This window comes from Podarcis melisellensis (assembly GCF_964234715.1).
Source record: "Podarcis melisellensis genome assembly, chromosome: 13".
NCBI lineage: Eukaryota > Metazoa > Chordata > Lepidosauria > Squamata > Lacertidae > Podarcis > Podarcis melisellensis.
In genome coordinates, this window is record NC_138545.1 from 43,798,885 (window position 1) to 43,823,783 (window position 24,899).

Genomic DNA, 24,899 nt, shown 5'->3' on the forward strand with positions numbered 1-24,899 from the left:
CAGGGCTTTTCTCCGCCCCCTCCCTTCCCCAGCTTCAAAGCGGCAGCGGGTTACCTTGCGGAGAAGGCGCCGGGCTGCGACGTGAGCTGCGTAGCGCTGCGCCAGTGGCGTCGTTGGCCCCGCCTCCCCCTCACACACACCGGACACTGGTTCTTTATCTCGCTGGGCCGCTGAGGGGAACCAGTCGAGAGGTGTTGAGGTGAGTGAGGAGCGGCGGCCCTCAGGAGGCTGAGTGAGGGCGGGAGAGGGCCGTTAGGGGCCGAGGAGGAAGAGGAGGCCGCGCGTGCTGCCCCACCCTCAACGGTTCCTTTTCAAACGCGTTCCCTCCCTGCTCCGTATAGACCCCCGTCAGGGAGACCGTTGGGAGAAGAAAAGGTCTCTCGTCTGCGCATGCGCGCGCAGCAGGGCCGGCCCACTCGTGAGGCCAGGTGAGGCGACCGCCTCAGGCGGCAGGGTCCTCAGGGTCGGCAGCTCCCGGAGTCCATCTTTTCTTTCTCTCCGTCCCCCAGGTTCCTTCTTTCACGCTGCTTCCCCTTGGCAGGGAAGAAGGGGGCGCCCCGTTTTGAGGGGTTCGCCTCTGGCACCCAAATGTCTTGGGCAGACCCTGTGTCAGTAGGAGGGAGAAAACTAGGGAATAAAATGCTATAGAATACTGTGGTACCTCGGGTTACATACGCTTCAGGTTACAGACTCCGCTAACCCAGAAATAGTGCTTCAGGTTAAGAACATTGCTTCAGGGTGAGAACAGAAATCGTGCTCTGGTAGCGCGGCAGCAGCAGGAGGCCCCATTAGCTAAAATGGTACCTCAGCTTAAGAACAGTTTCAGGTTAAGAACAGACCTCTGGAATGAATTAAGTACAGTGGTACCTCAGTTTAAGTACTTAATTCGTTCCGGAGGTCCGTACTTAACCTGAAACTGTTCTTAACCTGAAGCACCACTTTAGCTAATGGGGCCTCCTGCTGCCGCTGGAGCCCGATTTCTGTTTTCATCCTGAAGCAAAGTTCTTAACCTGAAGCACTATTTCTGGGTCTGTAACCTGAAGCGTATGTAACCCCAGGTACCACTGTACTTAACCCAAGGTAAGGTAAAGGTAAAGGTACCCCTGCCCGTACGGGCCAGTCTTGACAGACTCTGGGGTTGTGCGCCCATCTCACTTAAGAGGCCAGGGGCCAGCGCTGTCCGGAGACACTTCCGGGTCACGTGGCCAGCGTGACAAAGCTACATCTGGCGAGCCAGAGCCGCACACGGAAACGCCGTTTACCTTCCCGCTGGTAAGCGGTCCCTATTTATCTACTTGCACCCGGAGGTGCTTTCGAACTGCTAGGTTGGCAGGCGCTGGGACCGAGCAGCGGGAGCGCACCCCGCCGCAGGGATTCGAACTGCCGACCTTTTGATCGGCAAGTCCTAGGCGCTGAGGCTTTAACCCACAGCGCCACCTGCGTCCCTCTAACCCAAGGTACCACTGTACATAAGCTGTGAGGGGTGGAAAGGAACCCTTAGCTTCACCCCTGGTAACAGAGAAGCAACAGCAGCCTCAGGAGCGAAGTGGGTTCTGAAAAAAGGGAGACAGTTGGGGTTTGCCAACCTTTTTTTTTGCTCCTGCAGAGTTCCTGTTCTTTAGACAGTTGCATGGCAAAGCTTGCCCCGGTTGCAGCCTTGTGCTGGGTATTCCTTCGCCAGCTCTATCATGGTCATCGCGCTTGCCAATAGTGCAGGATCCCTACTTGGAATAAATAAGATGAATAAGATGCATTTGAATTTGAGGAGAGGGGCATGCAAGACATTTGCAACGTTTGTGCATTAAAAGTCTTGATTTCCCCGCTTCCCTTGCATGCCTGCATAAGGTGCTTTGTTCCTGCATCTCCAGTTGTAGGGGCGTTGTAGAAGTTACTGTTGGGCATTTTGGTCTGGAGTCCTAAGATGGCATACCCATGAGAAGGCTATCGTTAGCAGAACACTCTTCCTGTATGTGTTTCGTTTGCGCATGTGCCCTCTCTACATAGTTCCTATCACCAGCATTCACATTGTGCTCTTTAAGTAATTAAATTTGGCTAATGTGATTTTTATTACTACATGACAACCCAGTGAGCTTTGTGACTGCTGAGGCATTTGTGTCTGGTGCTCCTGGATCTAAGCCCAGTACTTAAGCCGTTGCAAAGTTCCCACCACCTTTTGGAGCCCTGTTTATTTAGTTCATGCCATACTAAGAGTTTTCCTTTACCAAACAAAAGTCCTGTTGGTTAGAATTAAGGTAGAATGAGCCTATTTGTTTTACAGCCTTTTGAATCACTTGTTGTTTTTTGTTATTATCAGGCCTATTTTAACATTTCATGCCTTTGGAGTAGCGTTACCAAGTCTGGATTCCATGTCTTTCCTTGTAAGTAAACCCGAACGAATTAGGGTGAGTGTCAAACACTTTCACAATTTAATTAGCATTTCTCTGCACGTCCTTTCAAGGTATAGGGCTTACTTTATGAGACAGAGCTGTGTTGACTTGGGACTCAGCTATACAGCTGCAAATAAAATGTTTTAAGTGTGTTGTAAAGTTCAATATATGAATGTGACACTTGATGGCGATGGTGAGCTATGGCAAATCCCATATTTTTTCAAAATGCTTTTTTAAAAAGCATTTTCACAACGTTTTAAATATCTGTCTAGATTCCACCCTGCTCACGTTTCCTTTTCAGAAAGCATCTCATCCTGTGAGGGTGATGACAGAAGTTAGGAACAGCACACATTGATTGCAATCCTAAGTGTACTTTCTGGGAAAGAAACAATGTTCTTGAGGAAAGATAGTTAGTTTCAAGCTGGAACTGATAAGTTCACTCGGTTTAAAATTATGATTTGGGTGTGAAGTGGTTCTTTTTAGGTGAACCATTTTTTACAAAGCTGGCCACTGCTATCTTAAAGAAGATCCATAGCAGTAAGCACAATGTCATGCAGTTTAAGCAGTTAGACTTTTTATTTTAATTACCTGCCTAAGCTTTTCTGTTGGGTGCCTCAACACATGGGAATATAGGAAGGTGCCTTACTGAGTTAGACCAATGGTCCATCTCACTCAGTATTGTCTACACTGACTGGCAGCAGTTCTCCAGGGTTAGAGGCAGGGTTAAATCCCAGCCCTGTCTGGAAATGCTGTGGGACCTTCTGTGCACAAAGCAGATGCTCTGTCACTGAGCTGTGGCCCTTCTCCACGCTTCCAGATGGGAGGGCTCTTTGCGTCATTCCCCACCCAAACCCCCATAAAGTCCACAGCCCTCAAATTTCCTGCTTGCTGCTCACAAGAATGAGTGGGAATTGGCCACTTGAGAAGGAGGACTTGACCAGAACTTCTGTTCACAAACCTCCTTTGTTGGTGGTTTGGCAAATGGTCAAGCTTTTGATTACATATACCTTTAAAACAAATATTGCAGCAATGTTTCTAATTTATATGTAACCTTCAATTTGAAAAATGCTTTGCAATCTTCGTTTTGTTTGCTGCCACAGCAACACTATGCAATAGTTCACTTCCCATTTTACAGATGAGGAGCTGAGGAGATTTGAGCAAACTACTTTCTCAGTGCATGGCAAAGTTAATATTTGAAGCTGAGTTTTCCAGAACTAAGTGCAGCTCTTTCTTCATACAGGGAATATATATATAGGCCAGTGAGGCAATGTGTGTTACACTTCTTAGCAGTTTTAAATCTCGGTAGTGTGGAAGTTGAAGCAGGGTAAATGTTTTGCAGTGGTTCAAATAGTGTTTTGCAGTGCAGACCTTTCTATTCAGTGATGTGGGTTTTCTAGAAAGTTTTGGATTGGATAATTTTTTATTGGTCTAAATTGACACTGTGCTGATTTAACATGTTTGTTTAACTTATTTTTTTCCTTTGCTTAATGTGTGTCATCTTAATTTTACATGCTATATAAATATATGAAAGTTGTTGGTTTTTCTCAAAAGTAGCTGTGAAATATTTGACTTGAACAATTCAACAACATACACTTAGCATGGGTTAAATGTTATATTTAAACAAATCCAGACATTTACTTGGCATTAGTTTTGTTGGAGCACTTATAGGTATTTTAAGACATGGCAACTCAATAGCATACACTTAACTTTATGTTTTTTCGATGCGGGGGGGATTAAAGCACTGAAAACTGTTACCATAGTAATTTTAGCTTGCCTGAAGAGTTGTACACATATATATGTATGTTCTTAGAAATCACCTGAGGAAAGTTAATTACAAGTTTCATTTTAGATTGGACTAGAATTTTAACAATCCCAGTTTCCCAATTTAACATGTTGTGCTCATTCATTATGTTACTAATTAATCTTAAGAAGCAATGCATTTCTAACAGTGAAAAAACTTCAACTCCACATTACAGATTCTTTTAATAGATGTGGGGATTTTTGTATTTTTAGTAAGATTGTTCCAAGTTGCCACAAAATGATTTTGCTGATTCAGTTAAACTTAGTCATGACTTGCCCTCATTGAAGCCAGTGGAACAAGTTAGACACAACTCAGGACCAAAATAGATGCAACCTGGGCCAGCCAGGCTTGTTCACATATTTCTATCACATACACACTTTTTACATCAAGAGAAAAATGTGGGTGGGGGGAATGAACACTTTATCTCCCTTGCTTCATTCAGGTGCTGTTCTTTCTATCTTGGCTTTCCATATTGAAGCTAGGGTGGGGAAAAAGTGTCTGAAATTAGGTAAGGTGGGGAGAGGGCAGGATGTTGTTACCAAGAGAAGATTTTTGCAAATTGCAAACCATGAATGAGCAGCGAGAAATCACTCTCCCCTTTCACATAGCAGTTCCCTCCTCTGATCCTGATTTGAGGCAAACCATGTTTTACCGTTTGTATGAAATGGCACACTAGAGCTTTTGCTTACACTGCATACCATAGTGTGCTGGTTCAGATAAAACAGCAGGCTGCATGGGGGGTTGCATGGGAGGCTTAGGTGTAATATCAAGGCATTATGTCTGAACAATCTCTTTGTTGCTGCATTTTACGTCAATAGAGGTTTTTTCTTTGGTTAAGTACAATTTAAATGGTGCCACATTAAGTTATGCCTTTGTGGGGTTTATTTTTCTAGCGGTGGATGTCCGAGAAGTTCATTTTTGAGGGCTTGAGGGAGTTGGAACTGTTTGGAGGTAAGTGCTTTAAATGAATTGATTATTTCCTTAGCTGTGCTCCATGTTTCTCAGTGCTGTGAAAGTAAGGTAAATACTTGACAGCACATCTGTAGGTGTAATTTCAGTTCTGATCCTGGAGGAACCTCACAAAGACAAATGGTGTTGGGGAAGATGTGGCTCTTGGCTTAATTTCATGTGACCCCCAGAGACAGGGTTGTACAGAGAGAGAGCTATATAATCCTACCGTGATAGATATGCTGCTCAGTTGGCTTTGGCTCACAATTAGGTTTTCCCATGGGGCAAAGACAATAGGACAAAGGTTCTCTGCTCCTAGTTTACAAAATCTGTCCACTGTTTCATGAGTTGCAGCACCCACTAGGAGCTTCTCTAATGTGGATTGTGCTCTTACCATTTATTTTGACTGGATTTCAATGAGAGACATTTCCAGTCACTCTTAATACATTGGTTTGAAACTGTACCTGTTCATAGGAACATTAAGAGATTTCCACCACAAATTCTGCTTAAATACTCAAGCCGTAAGCGACTATAATTAACCAGATATGTCCCTCATTCCATTCTGCAGTAACAAAATTCTGGGTTAGAAATTAAAATGTATTCTTTAAGCCAAGCCAATTCCAGTGCTCCATGAGCATGAGATTAGAGACCTCCCAAGCCAAACAAATACCCTTTCAGAATGAATGTGCCAGATTGCTTGTTTGGAAAGCTAACATATCAAGGGAAAGGCTGGAGTAGATGTTTTCTTGATATGTAAGCTTTGCCCATGCAGGCAGAATTTTAACATAGGGACACTTTCAAACCTTCATATGAACCTTCTCCCTTTTTCCTCTTTTTTTGCATCCAGGTCTGATTTAAAGGCCATCTACTGAGTTGCCCTCCTTTAAGATAGGCATAATTTGACTTTAGGGCAGATGGCTTATCTGCATAATGAGCTTTGGGTATTTTTAAAGATATCAGCACAAAACATCTATTTGCACTTAATCTGCCCTGACTTCTGAATTCGGCCATCCAAACTTCATTTTTCTCCAGTGTTCTTATCACTGGTTCAGTAGGTTCTTTCCCTCCCCTGATCTTTTAGCACTGACTATTTAAAGTGATTTATCTACAAAAAGCAGATTCAGAAGTGCTTGTGGATTATAAAATCCTCAAATTTAAAGTAGACTCATTGAAATGGATGAGCTTGAAAAATCCATTGATTTCCATATGGCAACTGTGAGTAAGCCAGTATAAGCTAGTTCAGAACTGACTCCTGGCTCCAGTTTTGCAGTCCTCATATTTCCCTCTTGCTTGGCTGTGGCTGAGTTGTTGAGGCTCCAACTCACAATGTTGGAGCCTCAAAGCATGGATCTCAAACTATTTCTTTTTTCCCCTGTGATGGAGAATTGGACACTATACAAATGGTGCTATGCCTCTTGAGGGAAGGGAAGTGTAGCTTGAAGTCTCTCTCAGTTTAAAGCTGTTTATGTGGATATGTTTTAGGGGAACAAAATAGCATTAATCAGATCCTCCAAACCAGCAAGGAATTACTATTTTTGTCCAGTAGCAGTGATCAGAATGACGCTAGTGTAGGTTATGATGCCCTTTTGAGGTTATTTGAATATCTCTTGTAAATTAACTGATTCTGGTTTTGTTCTTAATGGGTATCTATTTAAGAAAACACAGTTGAATGAATGATTAATTTCTTTACTCCAGAGCAGCCTCCGGGTGACTCTCGGAGAAAAGTAAGTGACCTTTGTAGGCTGTGGTGCTGTGGCCTATTGCATGGAGATTTGTGGACATTATGACATTTTTTTCCATTTTGCCTTATTTATACATCTAATATTTTCAGCTCTACATTTGTGGGAACAAGGTTTCAACCTGGAAATAAGATTTTGGTGTGTGGCATGTTGATTTATTTTAGCCTTAAATCCTGGATTTTAAATGGTTGTTCTCACTAGTAATGTAAAATTATATGGCTGTTCAGCTGATCTTTTATTTTTTAAAAAATAAAACGATAAAATTCCTGTTTAAAAAGAAAATCTGGAAGTGAGATAGTTGAACAGCTATTTAAAAATATTCGAAACGACCCTTTTTCTCAGCCTATGCTCAAATTCAAGAGTTAATGGCCTGCCAAAATCAATTTGCACTATCCTATCACAATTGTAGCCAGAGCTGGAAAAATCCCAGGGACCTGGCCAACTTGCTGACACCTAGGATTATTACTTTTCCATATCAGTGTGAATATGTGGAACATCTAGTAGCCCACAGCTACTGTCCTATCCCTAGTTACCTAGACGAAAGCCCCACTGAGTAGACACGTATAGGATTACAGTGTAAAACTAATAATTGCCTGCCTGACTGCAACACACACATACCATTTATTGAACTGTTGTGATGTCATGGAATGTTCATAAATATTCTAGCTCTTCAGGGTATATACATCAGCATTTACAACCTTGCGACAACGTGCAGCTTCTGCGAGAGAAATGAAAGGTCATTTTCACTGGGGAAAATCATGCTATTGAGTAGGAAGGGAAGCCGAGGCCTGTGAAAAGGGCCCAGAAAGTTGGGAAGCTATGATACATGGAATTGGTAGCCAGAGTAGCTAATGAAATGGAGCAGAGTAGGCAGTGAGCTGAGAAACAAAATCATAGGTGGCGCAGGTTTGAGGAAAATAAGACAAGAATTGACAGGAAGCTAGGGTAAGGAAGGGCCAATGAGAAAAGGGGAATGAGGGATGTATTTTACATGATCTAGCAGTAGAAGGGGCTATATATATACTGTTGACAGGGAGAGAAGGAAAGATAAAGCAGTCAGGCAGGCTGAAAGCTGAGTGAGAACAAAGCAGAGAGAGATATTGGCTAAAGTAGGCAAGGCAGACTGGGCAGTGGAAAAAAATGGTAGAATCTGAGCATATGAAGGCTAGTGAAGACTAAGAACTAGAGAAAGTGAAGCTGGGAAAATCTCACATGGGAGTCTAGGGATGGGATGCTTGTGTTATATTGGTATGGAGAGAATGAACAAGGTAGTATTTGGGGGGTTGTGGGCCAAGGATGCTAAAGAGATTGATTGGGAGAAGAGACTGGAGTAGGTGGTCAAATCTTGAGTTGCTAATTTGTACACAAGATTCTTTTTCCAGTCTTGGCTCTGTTTTTTCCAGTCACACTAGTAAAAGTACATCTGATGTTTCCAAACACATGTTATTAAAATATAGGTCCAGCTAAATTTAAGTATCCAAAAAGCCATCTGTTTAGATGCTAGAGTATTTTATAAATTCAGAAGGAGAAGGGTTTTTTCTTTCCTGATTTCTAAATTTTTGCCATTTACACCAAAAGAGGTCCTGTGTTGAAACCCTTGCGGGCAGCTGTATTTGTTTTTCTTGCAGGGGCTTTTTGTGTGCTGTACTTCACAAGTAGCATTTTAATTTAAGCTTTTTTATTTGTTTATAAAATATCAAGTTCAGTAGAGTTCCTCTGCATGGGTAGAATTTTTCAACCAGTTGCTGTTTCTGCGTGGAGATGTAGAAAATACCTTAAGAAGTTTTGGAAGAGGGGGAGGAAATGTCATAATAAAATGTACTGGGGGAGGGGATCTTGATGTGTAAAAATAGCAGATTAGCTATTTATTACAATACAAAACTTTATGCTTTACTAACATAACTGCCTTCATCTTAAAAGAGTTTTAGGCTGCAGTCATAAGCACACTTTCCTGAGAGTAAGCCCCATGGAATTCTGTAGGACTTCCTTCTGAGTAAACATAATTAAGGTTGCACTGTTAGACAAACAGCTGCCATTAGGCTGAAGTCTGACTTTTCCTGTTCGTTTTTCATTTCCAGTATCTGAGTTTCTTTGCAGGTTCTCTGTTTTTATTATTACAGGCATTTTCCCATTTATGAAGCGCATTCAGTGTGCATTGTGCTTTTCAGACAATTGAAGCGCAAATAAGGGAAGTGAATAAAAAACAAGGGTTTCTCAGTAAGATTGCAAAGGAAATACAATGACTGTCCTTTTGGAAGCTGTGGTAGGAACATATGAACCATTAATCAATCTAGCTTAAGAGCCTTATTTGACTGACAGAGGCTCTCCACATTTCAGTCAGAAGTCTTTCCTAGCCCTGTTTATTTTTTCTTTTAGTTAAAGGAGCTGAAGATTGAACTTGAGATATTATGGTACTTCCTGTAGGGCGGAAAGTAGTGACAGGAAGTTCTGAAGTTGCGTGGCACTTCTAAACCCAGATTTCAAGTCTACATCTGGAAATGTTTGCATCTGAAGATTGTAAATTTCTTGGATTTTGATTTTTTGTGCACTGGTTTTGAGGAGGCAGGCCACAAGAGTGTTCTGGGAGGGAATTTGACTATATGAGGTAGCAAAGGAGACCATACATAATAAGGTGTGAGAGCAGTGACATTTTTGAACTCTGAGCATGATCCTATACATGCCCCCTTAAAAGCAAGTTCCATTGAGTTCATTGGGACTTGTGTATAGGATTGTATCCTAAGGTTACAAAAGGCTATAAATGATATTTTGGAGAGATTCTCCAGCATACAAACCACATCCTTGCAATTTGAGTACTGTGTATTCAAAACTGTCATACAGAAAAGCTAACCCTGTCCTGTTAGTCTCTTGCACCTTACTCTTTTCTTTTCCAGACCAATGAAGCAAGCTCAGAATCTATAGCATCCTCCCCGAAAAGGGACACCATGAACTGTTATTTGCCCGACAGCAATTGTTATGAGTTACTGACCATAATAGGTAATGTTTTGATTTTCACTTTTCATAGTATTGAAGTTCTCCTCATTTCCTTAGTTGACTTTGTTTATGAGTTGAATAATGTTATCCTTTCTTGAGGTTCTGTTATTTTTAACAGCACTGATATTGGCTGCTGTTTTATTTCTAGGCATATACTGTTAAGCCATAAAATGACAAATAATTAAAAAAGAAGTATCCTCTTGTAATGCAGTACTGAGACATTAGGGAAACTGGGACACCTCTGAGTGGGTGGGTATTGGGAAGGAGGTGCCAGGCCACCCATCTCTCATTCCAGCTTCAGCGTTTTTGCTGAGTCTGGAGGAAATTGTTTTGGATCTTGGGCAATCAAATGCTGCCCTCCCCATGCTATTTCAGGTGAAGCTGGGATTAGGAGTCAGTGTGTTCTGGGGTGAATACAGAATCTCAAAAATGCAGAATTGGACATCTATCAGGTCACTCATGCGTGTGGGGTTAGTCCTAATCAGTTGCTGTTGTTCACCTTCCATTCCCTTGCCATTTCTGATGCAGTACAGCAAAGCCCAATGCTCTTTCCACCTGTGCTACTTCCTAAATTCCCTCCAGTCACTTTGAAATGGATAAGGTTTTATATCTGTCTTGCATTCCTTGCGTGTTGAGAAGAACAGGTTCCATTTTCAGGCAAGGGATATTGCAAGGTATTTATTGTATTCAAGATCCATTTGTGAAACCTGTCCTGCTGTTGTAGACACTGATAATTGTCCAGACACCTCTTCCCTCTCCCCCAACTTGTCATGTCCTGAGATGGCAAATTCAGACTTCTTCTGAAGACTTGCTTTTTAAAAAAATTCTGAGCTGATTTTCCAACCCACTGTTTTTCAAGGTGGTTGCTTCACTTACCCTACTCCTTAATTTTATGCATCATACAGCTGCAGGAGTATAATAAATGGGATTTAGAAGTGTGGCTACTTCTTAACATTCTGCAGTTATTAACTTTGTACAAATATTGTATCACCATGAAATTTACTATGGAGAGTTTTCTTAATTTCAGAGAAATTACATAGAAAAAGTAAATTGTCATAGCAATTTAAACAATTTTTTTTTAAAAAAGTGTATTTGTATTTATTTTATTACATTTATATCCTGCCTTTTTTCCATCGTGAAACTCAAGACAGTGCCCATCTATTTCCCAGGTGATCACTCATTCAGTCACTGACTAGCTGCTTCGAATGGCTGGGGAAACCCAGCCAGATGGGTGGAGTATTATTATTATTGTTGTTGTTGTTGTTGTTATTGTATCCAGACCTACTAAGCTTTAGCAAGGAGATGGCCTCCTGAATATTCAGATCATACCTTGTGATGGGTAACATCCTTCATGATTGTTTTTTATCTAATGATAATTTATCATGCAGTCAAAATCATAAAAAGTGAGCTAGATCAGGGCTAAGTTAGTCACACATAGAATCCATTAAAATCAGTGTGAAAAGTTTGCCAGGACTTAAGTCCCATTGATAAAAGAACATTGTGATAGAATGAATGATTTTTATTGTTTCCAGACATTGTTTACTGGCAGGTATTCCACTGTGGTACGCATTTTGTTTTTTTGAAAATTTGTGTTGTAGAGGTTTAGCATTTCCATTTCATTTAATGGAGGGAAGTTATAACAATAATAATAATAATAATAATAATAATAATAATAATAATAATAATAATAATAATAATTTATTATTTATTATTTATACCCCGCCCATCTGGCTGGGCCTCCCCAGCCACTCTGGGCGGCTTCCATAAAAACCAAAAATACAGTAAAATCACACGTTAAAAACTTCCCTGAACAGGGCTGCCTTAAGATGTCTTCTGAATGTCAGGTAGTTGTTTATCGCTTTGACATCTGCTGGAAGGGCGTTCCACAGGGTGAGCGCCACTACCGAGAAGGCCCTCTGCCTGGTTCCCTGTAGCTTTGCTTCTCGCAATGAGGGAACCGCCAGAAGGCCCTCGGCACTGGACCTCAGCGTCCGGGCAGAATGATGGGGGTGGAGACGCTCCTTCAGGTATACTGGACCGAGGCCGTTTAGGGCTTTAAAGGTCAGCACCAACACTTTGAATTGTGCTCGGAAACATACTGGGAGCCAATGTAGGTCTTTCAAGACCGGTGTTATATGGTCTCGGCGGCCGCTCCCAGTCACCAGTCTAGCTGCCGCATTCTGGATTAGTTGTAGTTTCCGAGTCACCTTCAAAGGTAGCCCCACGTAGAGTGCATTGCAGTAGTCCAAGCGGGAGATAACCAGAGCATGCACCACTCTGGCGAGACAGTCCGCAGGCAGGTGGTCATTTGCTTTGTTTTCTGCTAGCTGTTTCTTGGTTTGATTTATAATATAACAAGAGTCAAAAAGAAAATGAGTAAGCTGTATATAAATGAACACTATAACATATTAACAAAATGAAATAAGTAGGAAGAAAACTGATAAATTCAGCTTTGGAACCTAGATTAAGATAGGTTTTATCTGAATTCTACCATAATTTCAAAAATAGATAACTCCCAGCAGGAAAATGCTTCAGTTAAGATTTTGTGGAAAGTGTTATTGTGACAAAAATGCCTCTTATCTTTTCAGGCAAGGGCTTTGGGGAGCTAATGATAGTGAATCTTGCACGGTATAAACCAACAGGAGAGTTTGTCACTGTCCGGAGGATCAACTTAGAGGCCTGCACCAATGAGATGGTGGCATTTTTGCAGGTAGAGGTAGCAATCTTGTGCTGTTACTTTGCTTTGTCCTTAGTTGGAGATGCTTACCTTGATTCAGTCTGAATTACTGTGGCAAATGGCACTCCTTTGCTGACATTCCACTTTCTTAGGCCCCTATGATTCTATATGGTGTTGTTTCATCTGTTAGTGGCTGGGTTGTAGAACTGAACAACTGACAAAGTCTCTGTCTTAAGACTATCTAGTCTTAAGATAGTGTTCCCAACCTTTATCCCTGTAGCCCCCTTCCAAACTTGTTTCCTTTCTATGCCCTCCATGGGTATAGCCTAGATGGGGGAGGGGGGCAACTGCCCCTCCCAATAAGTGAAAATCAATACAAATCTGAGATTCTGCCCCCTAACAAAAATCCTGGCTACACTCATGTCCCCACCCCCATCCTACCGGTAGAAAGGTAGCTATTTAAAGGTTTTGTTTGTAAATAGAACATTTTTATAATTTATACAAAATACAATTGCATAAAATGATAAAAACATACAGTGGCACTTTGAGTTAAGTACTTAATTTGTTCCAGAGGTCCATTCTTAACCTGAAACTGTTCTTAAGCTGAAGCACCACTTTAGCTAATGGGGCCTCCTGCTGCTGCCACGCTGCCGGAGCACGATTTCTGTTCTCATCCTGAAGCAAAGTTCTTAACCCGAGGTAGTATTTCTGGGTTAGCGGAGTCTGTGACCTGAAGCGTGTGTAACCTGAAGCGTATGTAACCTGAGGTACCACTGTAATGAAATATTGTTGAAGCACAAAAACATAGACTCATGGAGCTGGAAGGGACCCCAAGGATCATCTTTCTGGTGCAACTCCCTGCAATGTAGGAATCTCAGCTGAAGCATCCATGACAGATGGCCATCCAACCTCTACTTAGAAATCTCCAAGGAAGGAGAGTCTAGAACCTTCTGAGGGAGATCCATCTTCCATGTATTATAAAAAGTAAATAGCACTTATTTAACCCAAGTTATTTGATACAGTAGGGGAAACCTACAGTAGATTCAGTCCAAAAGGCACACAGGGAGTTTGGTATATATGGGAAAATTTTAAAAAGCAAGTGGTCCTCACTGACCTGCTGCAAAAAGATCTTGTCATCTGGAGGAACCTGGCTGCTTAGATAAAACACTGTAGCTCCACACACCTTTACCTGGGAGTAAGGCCTACTGAACTCAGTGCAGTGTTCTTGTGAGTAGATAGTTATTTACTAGATGCAAGTCAGCAGCACCAGATGACCCACTCAGCTAGGCTCTGGGGTGAATTTCACCCCACGCCTTGCAGAGCTGGACAGACGCTGCTGACGGGCCCTACGCCCCTCGACAACATCTGAAGGCCCTGATCCTCTAGGTGCTGCAGTGGATTGCACCCTGCACCTTGCAGAGTCAGGCCCAGGCTGCCCCCAGGACCAGCACTGGCGGCAGCAACAAGCAACTCTGGCTCGCCCAGACTTACCTGACCTGGAGGTTCTGGATCACAGGCTCTGCTGGCCAAACTGGAGCCTCAGTGATTGCCCCCTCCCGCCAGAAACACTAGGCTCTGGTAGGTTGTCCTCTTACCCTCTTGTGATAGCCAGCCGATCAGGGGTTTTTAAATGCTTTTTTCCCTTCACTTCTCATGACCCTCTGTGGCTCCCTAGCCTCGTGCTGTGCCCCCCATTTATGTGATTTTCACCTGTGGCCCCCTTGGAATATCCTGCCTAAGACTCCCAGTTGGGAAACAGAGATAGACAACAAATTCCTGTCCTCCTGAACTTACAAGAAAGGCATTTCCATAACATCTTCCACTGCTAAATTGCTCTTACAGTTGGAAGATATGGAGCTTTAAATGGCTTCTTTATAGTGTAATCCTATGCATGCCTGCTCAGACATAAGTCCCTGGTAAGATAAAAACGACTTCATGATGTAGAGGGGAAGAGTTAGTAGAATGAATCATTAGGTCCTAAACACCACAGAAAGACTCAATATTTTTGTTCATTCTATATTGTAGTTTATTGGTTGCTTATAATGTAGTAATGCATTCTCTGTCATCTGAAATGTCAAGTGGTCTTCAAGGGCAACTCCATGGATAGTATATTACAGTAATTAATCTTTGAGATTAACAGTGACCTCTCTAACAAGTAGGGGCATTTGCTAGTTGTAGCTGATAAGAAAAGCTTTCATGACAATCCAGGAGCAAAATTGGGTCACGAAGACACCACGGACTGCAAATATGTTCTTTCAAGATACTGGGATCCTGTTAATGCTGAGAACACATAGATAATCCATCATTGACAACTATGACTTACATGGATTTAGTTTCAGATTGTTCATAAGCACTGGTTTGGAATAGAATTTTATTACTTTTAAATGTTTAAAGGTGATAGCCAATGTAAGTCTTACCCACTGAAATCGAGGAGTTTGGGTTTTTTTAAGTGCCTGTAAACATTATCTTTGAGCACTCAAAAGTAATACAGGCTGCAAGTCTGAATAAATTATGAGGAAACAACCCTCCCTCCCAATTATTATCTGCTAGTAGCCTCATACCCTGTGTACTTTTCCAAGAAACCAAAAATTGGATAGTTTTGAAAGAAGTGGTTAGAATGAGGACGATTTTGAAAGGTTCAGTCCGCCATCTTGATTCAAAATGGTGTCCAGTTGTATCCAAACATAGATGAAAACCCACTGTTTAATCTCAAGATCCATTATGAAGAATTGGGTTACTATATCTTAACAAGTGTCCAAATGCATAGTGAACTGTCAAGCAAGAAACTTGCCAAAGTATATAGTGTATGTGTGTATGTACCGTATTTTTCGCTCTATAACACGCACCCGACCATAACACGCACGTAGTTTTTAGAGGAGGAAAATCCATAGGCATGCCACCCGTAGGCATTCCCTCCATAACACGCACAGACATTTCCCCTTACTTTTTAGGAGGAAAAAAGTGAGTGTTGTGGTGCAAAAAATACGGTATGTATTTTCCTGTAAAAAGAGAGGGCACCTTCATTTGAAGCTGGTATCTTTTGATTCACATAATATGTTTTGCTGAGCTGTACCCCAAATTTAGAAAACACCTGGCCAGCAGAACTAGTTATTTAAAAACAGTCAAAGCTGTCAAGCGATTTACAAGATTAAACAAAAAGAAACCTTGATTAGCTTGTTTCCAAATATTACCTGCTGTATAAATAGCTAAGCAAATAAAATTACTAGCAAAATGCTGTTTTATTGCTGACCCTTTGGTTTGGTTTACTCCTGTTACAGTGCAATGGTGTTTTTATTATTTTATTTGTCTCAGTAATTCATGCGGATTAAGTATCCAAATTCTGATTGTACCCTTAACTGGCAAAAGAAGCAATAAGCCATGATATAAGTTGTGAAAGGGTGCCAATTGGCCAATTGTTTTCCCCCTAGAGTATCCATACCTCTTCAAGTTTCCTTTACTCATTTGTTAAAAAAATAATTGTTGTCTTATCGTTTTTTGCTTTCAGGGTGAGCTTCATGTCTCAAAGTTCTTCAGCCACCCAAATCTTGTGCCATATAAAGCAGCCTTCATAGCCGACAATGAACTGTGGGTTGTTACATCTTTCATGGCCTATGGTAAGTAAAACATGAACCTTCCTCCACCATTAGACAGGATATAGGTTTGATGTGAGGACACATTCAGACACCCACAATGATCCTATGCACTTATGATGCTGTAAATGAGGTGAGGCAGCTTCCTTTTTTTCAGTATTTGCTCTGCATGTGCTCTTTCCAGGAAAGTTTTACGTTAACCTCAGAGACAGAGTATTCTGTTAGGCCGTGGGTGGTGAAATTCCAAGTGAGGCCCTTCCCTCTCTGTCTCTCAGTCATTTTGAGGTAAGCATAACCCTCAGGAAGGGAAACTTGAAAGCCTTTTAAAAGCAAATGAAGGTTTCAAAGCGTCTTCTGCGATAAAAATTCCCTGTTTGATATAAAAGAGAATTTTGTAATGATAGAATTTAGCTTTTGTATTTGTAACCAGCCTTTGGTTCAATCAAATTTAACCTTTCTCTCTGCTAATGTCGTCTCTACAAGGGAGGAAGTTTTGTTTGGGGTGGGGTACTATTAGAGAAAATTGGACCAGAAATTACTTTAGTCTTCTCAAGTGTAGTTATATGTGCTTGAACTTATTCCCTCTGGCATCTGAAGGCAGGTCTATGCATGTGTCCATCTTCTACAAATAATGAGAGGAACAATTGTTAAAACAACTGGGTTTAGTTTTTCTGCAACCGTTGAAGCACCTTGTGTTTTTTTTTCCTTTTTGTAGGTTCTGCTAAAGATTTAATCTGTACACATTTTATGGATGGGATGAGTGAGCTAGCTATGGCTTATATCCTCCAAGGTGTTTTGAAGGCCCTTGATTACATTCACCATATGGGATATGTTCACAGGTAAGCCCTTTAAGCATTAGAAAGCAAAATTTAACTCTTCTGAAATGAGGCCTAGTATCTCAGCTTCCCACAAAGATTTAGGAAGTTGTAGTCATTTGAGTGTAATTTCTTAAAAAAACATAGTCCATTGGTAGAGCTGTAGTTTCCTGGACTACTTGTTTGGTAGGCATTACAGTGGTACCTCAGGTTACATACGCTTCAGGTTACAGACTCCACTAACCCAGAAATTTTACCTCGGGTTAATAATAATAATAATAATAATAATAATAATAATAATTTTTTATTTATACCCCGCCCTCCCCAGCCAAGGCCGGGCTCAGAGCGGCTTACAAGCAATAATAAAAACAAGATGAATGATTACAACTTAAAAACAAAAATAAAATACAACATTAAAATAATGGAACATTAAAATATTAAAATGTAGCCTCATCACAGGAGGAGAAGGAAAAGAAAGAAGAAAAAAAAGAGAGAGGGAGGGAGGGAGGGAGGGAATCAAATTGGCTCCAAGCCAAAGGCCAGGCGGAACAACTCTGTCTTACAGGCCCTGCGGAAAGAAATCAGATCCTGTAGGGCCCTGGTCTCATGAGGCAGAGCGTTCCACCAGGCCGGAGCCAGAGTTGAAAAGGCCCTGGCTCTGGTTGAAGCCAATCTAAATTCTTTAGGGCCTGGGACCACTAGGGTGTTGTTATTTATGGACCTTGAGGCTCTCCGTGGGGCATACCAGGAGAGGCGGTCCCGTAGGTACGAGGGTCCTAGTCCGTGAAGGGCTTTAAAGGTCAAAAGGGTTAAGAACTTTGCTTCAGGATAAGAACAGAAATCCTGCAGCAGCGGCACAGCAGCAGAGGGAGGCCCCATTAGATAAAGTGGTGATTCAGGTCAAGAACAGTTTCAGGTTAAGAACAGACCTCCACAACAAATTAAGTACTTAACCCGAGGTACCACTGTACAGTCAAATGGAGTTGAAGCTGGTTTGAGTTTGTGGTGTAAACAACAATAAGAAATGTTAAAATGTCATGGGACTGGAAACATAATTAGGCTAAAGGAGAATTGAAGTTGTCTTGCTCCTGCTTTTTGTCGGAGGGCACAACCCAAACTACCACTGGGGTTTACTGTGTGTTTGCCACATCAGTATAGAATCTATCATACGGAATCTGAGCTGAGCTGAGAGCTTAGCTCTCAATGTAAAAACAGCATGTGTGCATGCCGACATTCTACCCATACTGCTTGCAAAGAAATGTCCCCGTAAGAATTAGTTGTCAGTCGTTTTGTCCCTTTAATTTTACCTTTTTTATTAGGGTTATTCTATTAAATTGTGAACCAGGTAGCCTCTCTCTCACGTCTGGTACATAAGTACAGTCTAGATTGCCATGTTTTCATTTGTTACTCCGCATTAGAAGCATGGACTGAAACCTGAACAACAAGTGTGCTCAGCTAGTCTTACTAAGTTTGGTAGGGAGAAGGAAAGTTTCAAGGCTTCTCCCTCTTGCTAAGAAATAAGCAGAGATGTTGTAAGTCTTGCCTCGACTCAGCAATCAAATGGTTGCTGAGTATGATACATGACTTCCTATTTGCATATAGTATGTAGTGTTACAGTATACACTTGCATATACTTTGATCCCAGGCTTTAGATTTCCTACATATAAAATTGAGTAGGGTTGGATGGAGGGGTTGGGTGGGGGGTTTGTGGCTGCTATCTCTCTATCCTCTTTGTATGCAGGAGCGTGAAGGCCAGTCATGTCCTGATTTCTGCAGATGGGAAGGTGTACCTCTCTGGCCTGCGCAGTAACCTGAGCATGATCAGTCATGGTCAGCGTCTCAAAGTAGTTCATGATTTCCCCAAGTATAGCATCAAGGTTCTGCCATGGCTAAGCCCAGAGGTCTTGCAGCAGGTATGTTAGAGTCTTTCTTAGTCTCGTTTACTTAGCCCTCGAGTGTACAGGACCAACTCTTGCCAAATGTGCCTCATTGATAAAACAAATTGTTCTGTGTAATACCCCAACTATGTAGTCTTAAGGTAGCTGTTCAGGTAAACCTCCCACCTCACCAACTCCACTTTTCTAAAAGAAACACTGAACTCTTGCACTGAGGGCCTTGAGCTTAAACCACAGATTAGGGGTGTCCTCCTCCTCTGTTGAGCAGATCCTGGGGGGTAACGTGGAAGTAGCACTGAAAGCACATATAAAATTGGTACAAGGGCCACAGCTCGGGGGTAGAGCATCTGTTTTGCATGCAGAAGATGCCAGATTCAATCCCTGGCCTCTCTAGGCATGGGTGTAGTAGCATGGGTGGGGGGGGAAGTTGCCCCCTAGATCATGTAAAACAATAGAAATACAGTGGTACCTCAGGTTACATACGCTTCAGGTTAGATACGCTTCAGGTTACAGACTCTGTTAACCCAGAAATAGTACCTCAGGTTAAGAACTTTGCTTCAGGATGAGAACAGAAATCGCCTGGGAGCAGCGTGGCAGCAGCATGAGGCCCCATTAGCTAAAGTGGTGCTTCAGGTTAAAAACAGTTTCAGGTTAAGAATGAACCTCCGGAACGAATTAAGTATGTAACCAGAGGTACCACTGTACTTAACTAACTGACCAATCATGTCAGTTCTGCCCCCGCCCAACAAAAGTCCTGCCACCCCCAACAAAAGTCCTGGCTACACCCATGTCTCCAGGGAGAGAACTTGTATCTGAAACCCTGGAGAGTGGCTTCCGGTCAGTGTAGACCAGGGATAGTCAGCCTTTTTATACCTACCGCCTGCTAATACATCTTTCTTGATGGTAAAATTTCCTTACCGCCCACCAGTGCTTCATGAAAGGAGGATTCAGCTTGTGCTGCAGAACCCCCTTCCGCCCACCTAGAATCCTGAAACGCCCACTAGTGGGCACTAGGGACCAGGTTGACAACCCCTGGTGTAAACAGGACTAAGCTAGAAGGACCCAGTGATCTGACTCGGTATGAGGCAGCTTCCTCTGTTCCTAAAATACTGTCTTTTTGTAGGTAGCAGTGATAGATTCTTTGTTTAATTAATTCCCACCACAATTTAAACAGGAGTCACAATGGATTAAGCACATTATTTTCATTTTATCCTTTTAGAATCTCCAAGGCTATGATGCAAAATCTGACATCTACAGTGTAGGAATAACAGCCTGTGAGCTGGCAAATGGCCATGTCCCTTTCAAGGATATGCCTGCAACTCAGGTAGGGAATTTTCTGCTCTACTTCAGCCCCCGCCTGTACTATTATCAGAGCCAGGAGGCTAAAAGTATTGTGGCGCTAGCCGTGTTACTGTAGGGCAAGCTTTTCTGGTAAACCACATGCACCTGCTTTCCCCCTCTTGTACTTCAGATGCTTTTGGAGAAGCTAAATGGCACTGTTCCTTGCCTGCTGGACACAACTACTATTCCTCCAGAGGAGCTGACCATGAAGCCATCACGCTCAGGGGTTAGCACTGGGCTGGGGGAAGGCATGGCAGCCAGCAGTGGCAGGGCCTCTAATGGCGAGGCAGCACCACATCCATACCACCGTACCTTCTCGCCCTCCTTCCACCACTTTGTGGAGCAATGCCTACAAAGGAACCCAGACCTGAGGTATAGCAAAAACAAAGAAATCTCACTGACTGAGCAAGGTTTGAAAAGGTGCATCCCCTTTGGTGACGTGGGAGACCTATGTTATGCTTGGTATACATTGAAGCCTTTTTTCTAATAGTATGCTAGTGGGATGGTAGAAGAAGGAAGAACATCACTTGGGTAGGATCCATGTTCTCTAACCTAGGTTCTGTCACCAGAACGTGGAAGGCCTGGAAACTCCCTGATTAGGGTGCACAGGGGATACACTTGATAATTGTAAAGCGTCTGGTGGGGGAGACTGAGCTAAAACATCCCGCAGGGCTTGATGAATTGATATATCAAAGCAGCTGTTTGCGTATCCCTATAAAGCAGATTCTCATGGTGTTGGCTGGTAAAAGGGGGACATTCAAAGTCTTTATCAAACAGATCTGCTCTCAGAAGGTGCAAAGCAATAACAAAGTATGCAAATGTCCTCTCTGCTTGAATGTATTCACCTGTTCCAAATGTGCAGACGTAGAATGGCTTTTGTGATCGGTGTTGATACAGTCAGGATAGCCGTTGATGTAGCCACAGCAAGAAACTTCTTAGATGAACTACTAGCCCAGGTTGATAGAGAGGATGGTGGCTTTCAGGTGTTATCTAATGTAGTTGGAACAGGGATTGTATGTCCCTTGCAGTTCTTATTCCCCACTGTTCTTTCATTAACCTGGATATGGACGTTCTGAAGCTTTTTCTCGCTTGGGGCAGATAGGAAAGCCACAAACAGTGGGCAAGTGTTTCTTATAGCTTCACCATCCTGAAGCTATAAAATATAATATTTACTGCTCTCTCTCCATCCTTATTCCTTCTTGTACTGATACGCCACCCCTTCTTGTTATTCTCTTGAACAGGCCAAGCGCAAGTACACTGCTCAACCATTCCTTTTTCAAACAGGTAACACTTTTGCCCCAGTAATATTCTTCCTTTTCCCCCATCATGCTGTAGCAGAAAGTAGGCCTCCAGAAACCGGGGGTGGGGGGACCCCATTGCTATTGGAACTTTCTCCTGTGATAATGGGACTTTTCTAGGGTTTTGAAACTCGGAAGCTGCTCTTGGTTTTTATTACAACCCTTGGGTGAATGAGGGCACTTTGATCTAGTGGTGGGCAAGAGGGCCAAGGGATTGCAAGGACCACAAAGCACACCTTGCTACATATGTCCAGTGAGCCAAGGAGATTGTTCCTGCAACTCAGGATTTTGGGGGCTTTTTTCTCCCTTCCTCACTGGCTGTGAGTTGCTCCAACACTATTCTGTCTCTCCCCCAGCCTTGCTGAGGCTAAAGTATCTACCCCTTAGTAAAAGCACTGGCCCAATCCTACTCTGAAGGTTAGGAAATTTTTGTTTTTCAAGATTTGTCTGCCTGTTGAGAAAATGCATGCAATCCTGCTTATGTGATTGCAATGGCCTTGCTGCTGGCCACTAGCCTGAAACAAATAGCAGTGTCCTTTGGTAATATCCCTTGCCAGTTATATCACTCAGGCTGTATACAATTTATCAGTGATACCAATGCATGATGGGGGTGGGTGAGTTGGGGGTTGTTGTTGTTTTTTTTAGAGTTTATTTTGTTGTATTGTGCTGAGCCTGTAGCTATACAAAATTTGGTAATTTTCCCCATTTTTCTAATGCAGGCGTGGTTAACCAATTCTTTGGCTCAAGGGCTACATTGGTCGGCCCTCAGTGATGTATGTGACCACCCCACTCTCTTCACTTGCACACATCTGTGTTGATCCACTAGGAAGGGGTGTTCTACTGCTTTCTCCCCACTCATCAGATGTTTAATCTGATGAATGAGAAGAGGGTGATTTGCATCCCCATCAGGCTTCTGGAAGGAGTGGATGGGTTTAAACCACCCTGCACACCACAGCACTGGTTTTAATTTTTGCTGACACTGCCGACATTTTGGGGAGGGGAGAAATTTGCTTGGCTCCAGCCCAGACATTAGCCACCCCCTATGCTAATGACTTGTTGGATTTATTTTGGATTACACTGTGAAACCAGATTACCAGGAAGTAAGGGAACTGTTGAGATCCCCCCCAGTGAGGTTGTCATTCAGAAATGCTGCAAAAGGTGGGAAATGTATGAATATGAGGGTATATTGGAGGAAATAAGAGCAGTTGTGTTTGGATAGAACACCCAATACAAAATTCAACCTGGCTTGACTTTTCCACAAATGCCACCTCCTCATCCCCTAACAGAAGAGGGCTCTGGGTGATCTATCTAGTCCACTGTCCTATTTCCAACAGTGGGCAGTCAAATGCCCCAGAGACACTTACAAACAGGGCATGAAGGCAACAGCCAAGCTCTGTTTTTTCCCAGCAGCTATGAAACTAATGAAAGCCAGAATTCTATTTTATTATTTCAGTGGAGACCACAATAGTCAATGAAACTAAATTAACAGCATGTGCAGAGAATGTCCAAATATTCAAAGTGCAGTTGTATACCCTACCCCATGACTATAATAAGATGGGTGTAAGTTACACTTAACCTCTTCACTCTGGCTTGGAATTCTTAATTCTGCTCAATTTAGCATTTCCCCTTCTCCCCATGTCTTCCAGATCAAGCGCCGTGCCTCTGAAGCGCTTCCTGAACTGCTGTATCCTGTCACACCTATCACAAGCTTTGAAGGCATGCAGGCACAAGATCCTAGTCTTATTTTTGGACTGGTTTCCCATCTGGAGCAGCTTGAGATGGATGACTGGGAGTTCTAGACCTCCAACAGAAGGAAGCATATAAAGTGTAGAAGTTCTTGAGAGAAAGCAAGCTTTCTTCAGGCATGGTTTACTTATGTAACACCACTTCCCTTTCTCACCGAGTCGTGATGTTATACTGCAGTTTACGTCTTCCATAGGAAGGTGGTCCAGATGACACACTGGAGCCAGACCCAGGGAGTATAGACTGTGGGAGTGCAGTGAGTGCAGTAAGGATGTGGTGCTAGTGAATTCTAGCTCAGCTTTTGGTAGGTTTGCATTCAAAATGATGGCCCATTGAACCAGTTTTCCCCTGCCATATCTGTGCTGTTGCAAGAGCTCCAGGTTTAGGGAGGATGTTTGGGTGTTCCTTGCTGTAGCTTCCTAGTCAAGGGTTGCCTTTGAGAGAGCTGGGAATCAGCTTGGATGTTCATATATTACTTGCAAAGCATTCTTACCCAATGGAAAACTCGGCTTTGCAAGACAAAAGTGAAGGTAGCATTTGCAACAGCTGCATTCCATGCTGAATGTATTCACCCCTTTCCCTTCCTACTGGATAATCAAAGTATGATGGGAATGGTAGACTTAACCCTATGGTGCTAAAAGTTTCCAACAGCAAACCAGAAAGGCAGGACTCAAGTCACTTTCTAGCAAAGCCAGCATTTTCCCCTAGTGTAAGTATTGCTGTAATGGCTCACCTCCATCTGTGGATCTGAGTGCTGTGCACTCCTGTTTTTTAAAAAAGAAACACTTAAAATGTACTCTGCTGGAAGAGATGGGTAAGGAGTTTAAGGGAAGCTGGTCCTAGCTGTCTCTCCAACACAGGTTGAACGTATTTTAAAAACTCCTCTGTATCTCTGCCAAAATCCTACCCTCTTTTTCTTAGGGGCATGAGTGTTCATTGTTCACTGTAGCTTTTCATTCTAAAAATGCTTTGCCACTCCAGTTTTAGTTTCCACCTAGGACAAGTGCTGGTTGATGACAAAACTTGCAGAACCTTGAACACTTTCCCCCTGTATTCCTGTCTACTACACACCTTGCTGTTCTGAAGTTTCCCCAAATGGTGTAGTGAAGCCTTTTCTTTCCATTTCTCTCCCACCCCCAGGGGAGCTGTTTTCTTCTTAATCATTTTCACTCAATCAAGCACTGAGCCAATGCTGCATCTGTCTGGTTGGAGCTGATGCAGGACGTTTATGTATGCCTGTGTGTCTTACACTGTACTTGAACCCCAGTCCATGTTTGCTCTTCTAGTTTTGTTGCCAATTAAAATTTTATGCACTCTTAAATGGTAGAGCTTTTGTGTAACATAGCCCTCTTCCTATTTTTGCTCTGCAAAGGAGATTTATGCACCTGTAATTGGAAGCACAGCTTCTGGGGATATATAGAATAGGTGTCATGCCTAGCAGACTAAACCGATGAATTCTAAAGCCTGGTCTTGCTAACTTAACCAGTGAACTTTTCCTTCTTGTGTCTGCTGAGACAAAGCTCAGTTATTGAAGCAGAATGAAGGTAAGATGGAAAAGGTGATTCACTAAAGCAATGACCTTGCTTTTTATTATAATAAATAGGTCCTATAAAGTATAAACTGGCTTTTTTAAAGATAATACATTTATTAGGACCAACTAGAGTATCATGAACT

At 42.5% G+C, this 24,899-nt stretch overlaps 1 protein-coding gene across 6 annotated transcripts; it reads left to right on the plus strand.

Moving 5' to 3' along the window:
- Window positions 1–24,546, plus strand: STRADA (STE20 related adaptor alpha). 6 transcript variants are annotated; one of them, XM_081884157.1, is made up of 13 exons: window positions 1–199; window positions 2,315–2,402; window positions 5,082–5,139; window positions 6,832–6,860; window positions 9,767–9,869; window positions 12,455–12,576; window positions 16,049–16,157; window positions 16,849–16,972; window positions 18,690–18,861; window positions 20,063–20,167; window positions 20,315–20,556; window positions 21,426–21,468; window positions 23,129–24,546. In XM_081884157.1, exons 2-13 carry the CDS (start codon window positions 2,367–2,369, stop codon window positions 23,279–23,281), a joined length of 1,296 nt encoding a protein of 431 aa, XP_081740283.1. In that variant the 5' UTR covers window positions 1–199; window positions 2,315–2,366; the 3' UTR covers window positions 23,282–24,546. The 6 variants fall into 6 exon arrangements, with proteins under 6 accessions (XP_081740283.1, XP_081740284.1, XP_081740285.1 ...); XM_081884158.1 differs by having other exon boundaries at window positions 2,315–2,378; XM_081884159.1 differs by lacking the exon at window positions 1–199 and adding an exon at window positions 457–509.
- Window positions 24,547–24,899: the final 353 nt, after the last annotated feature.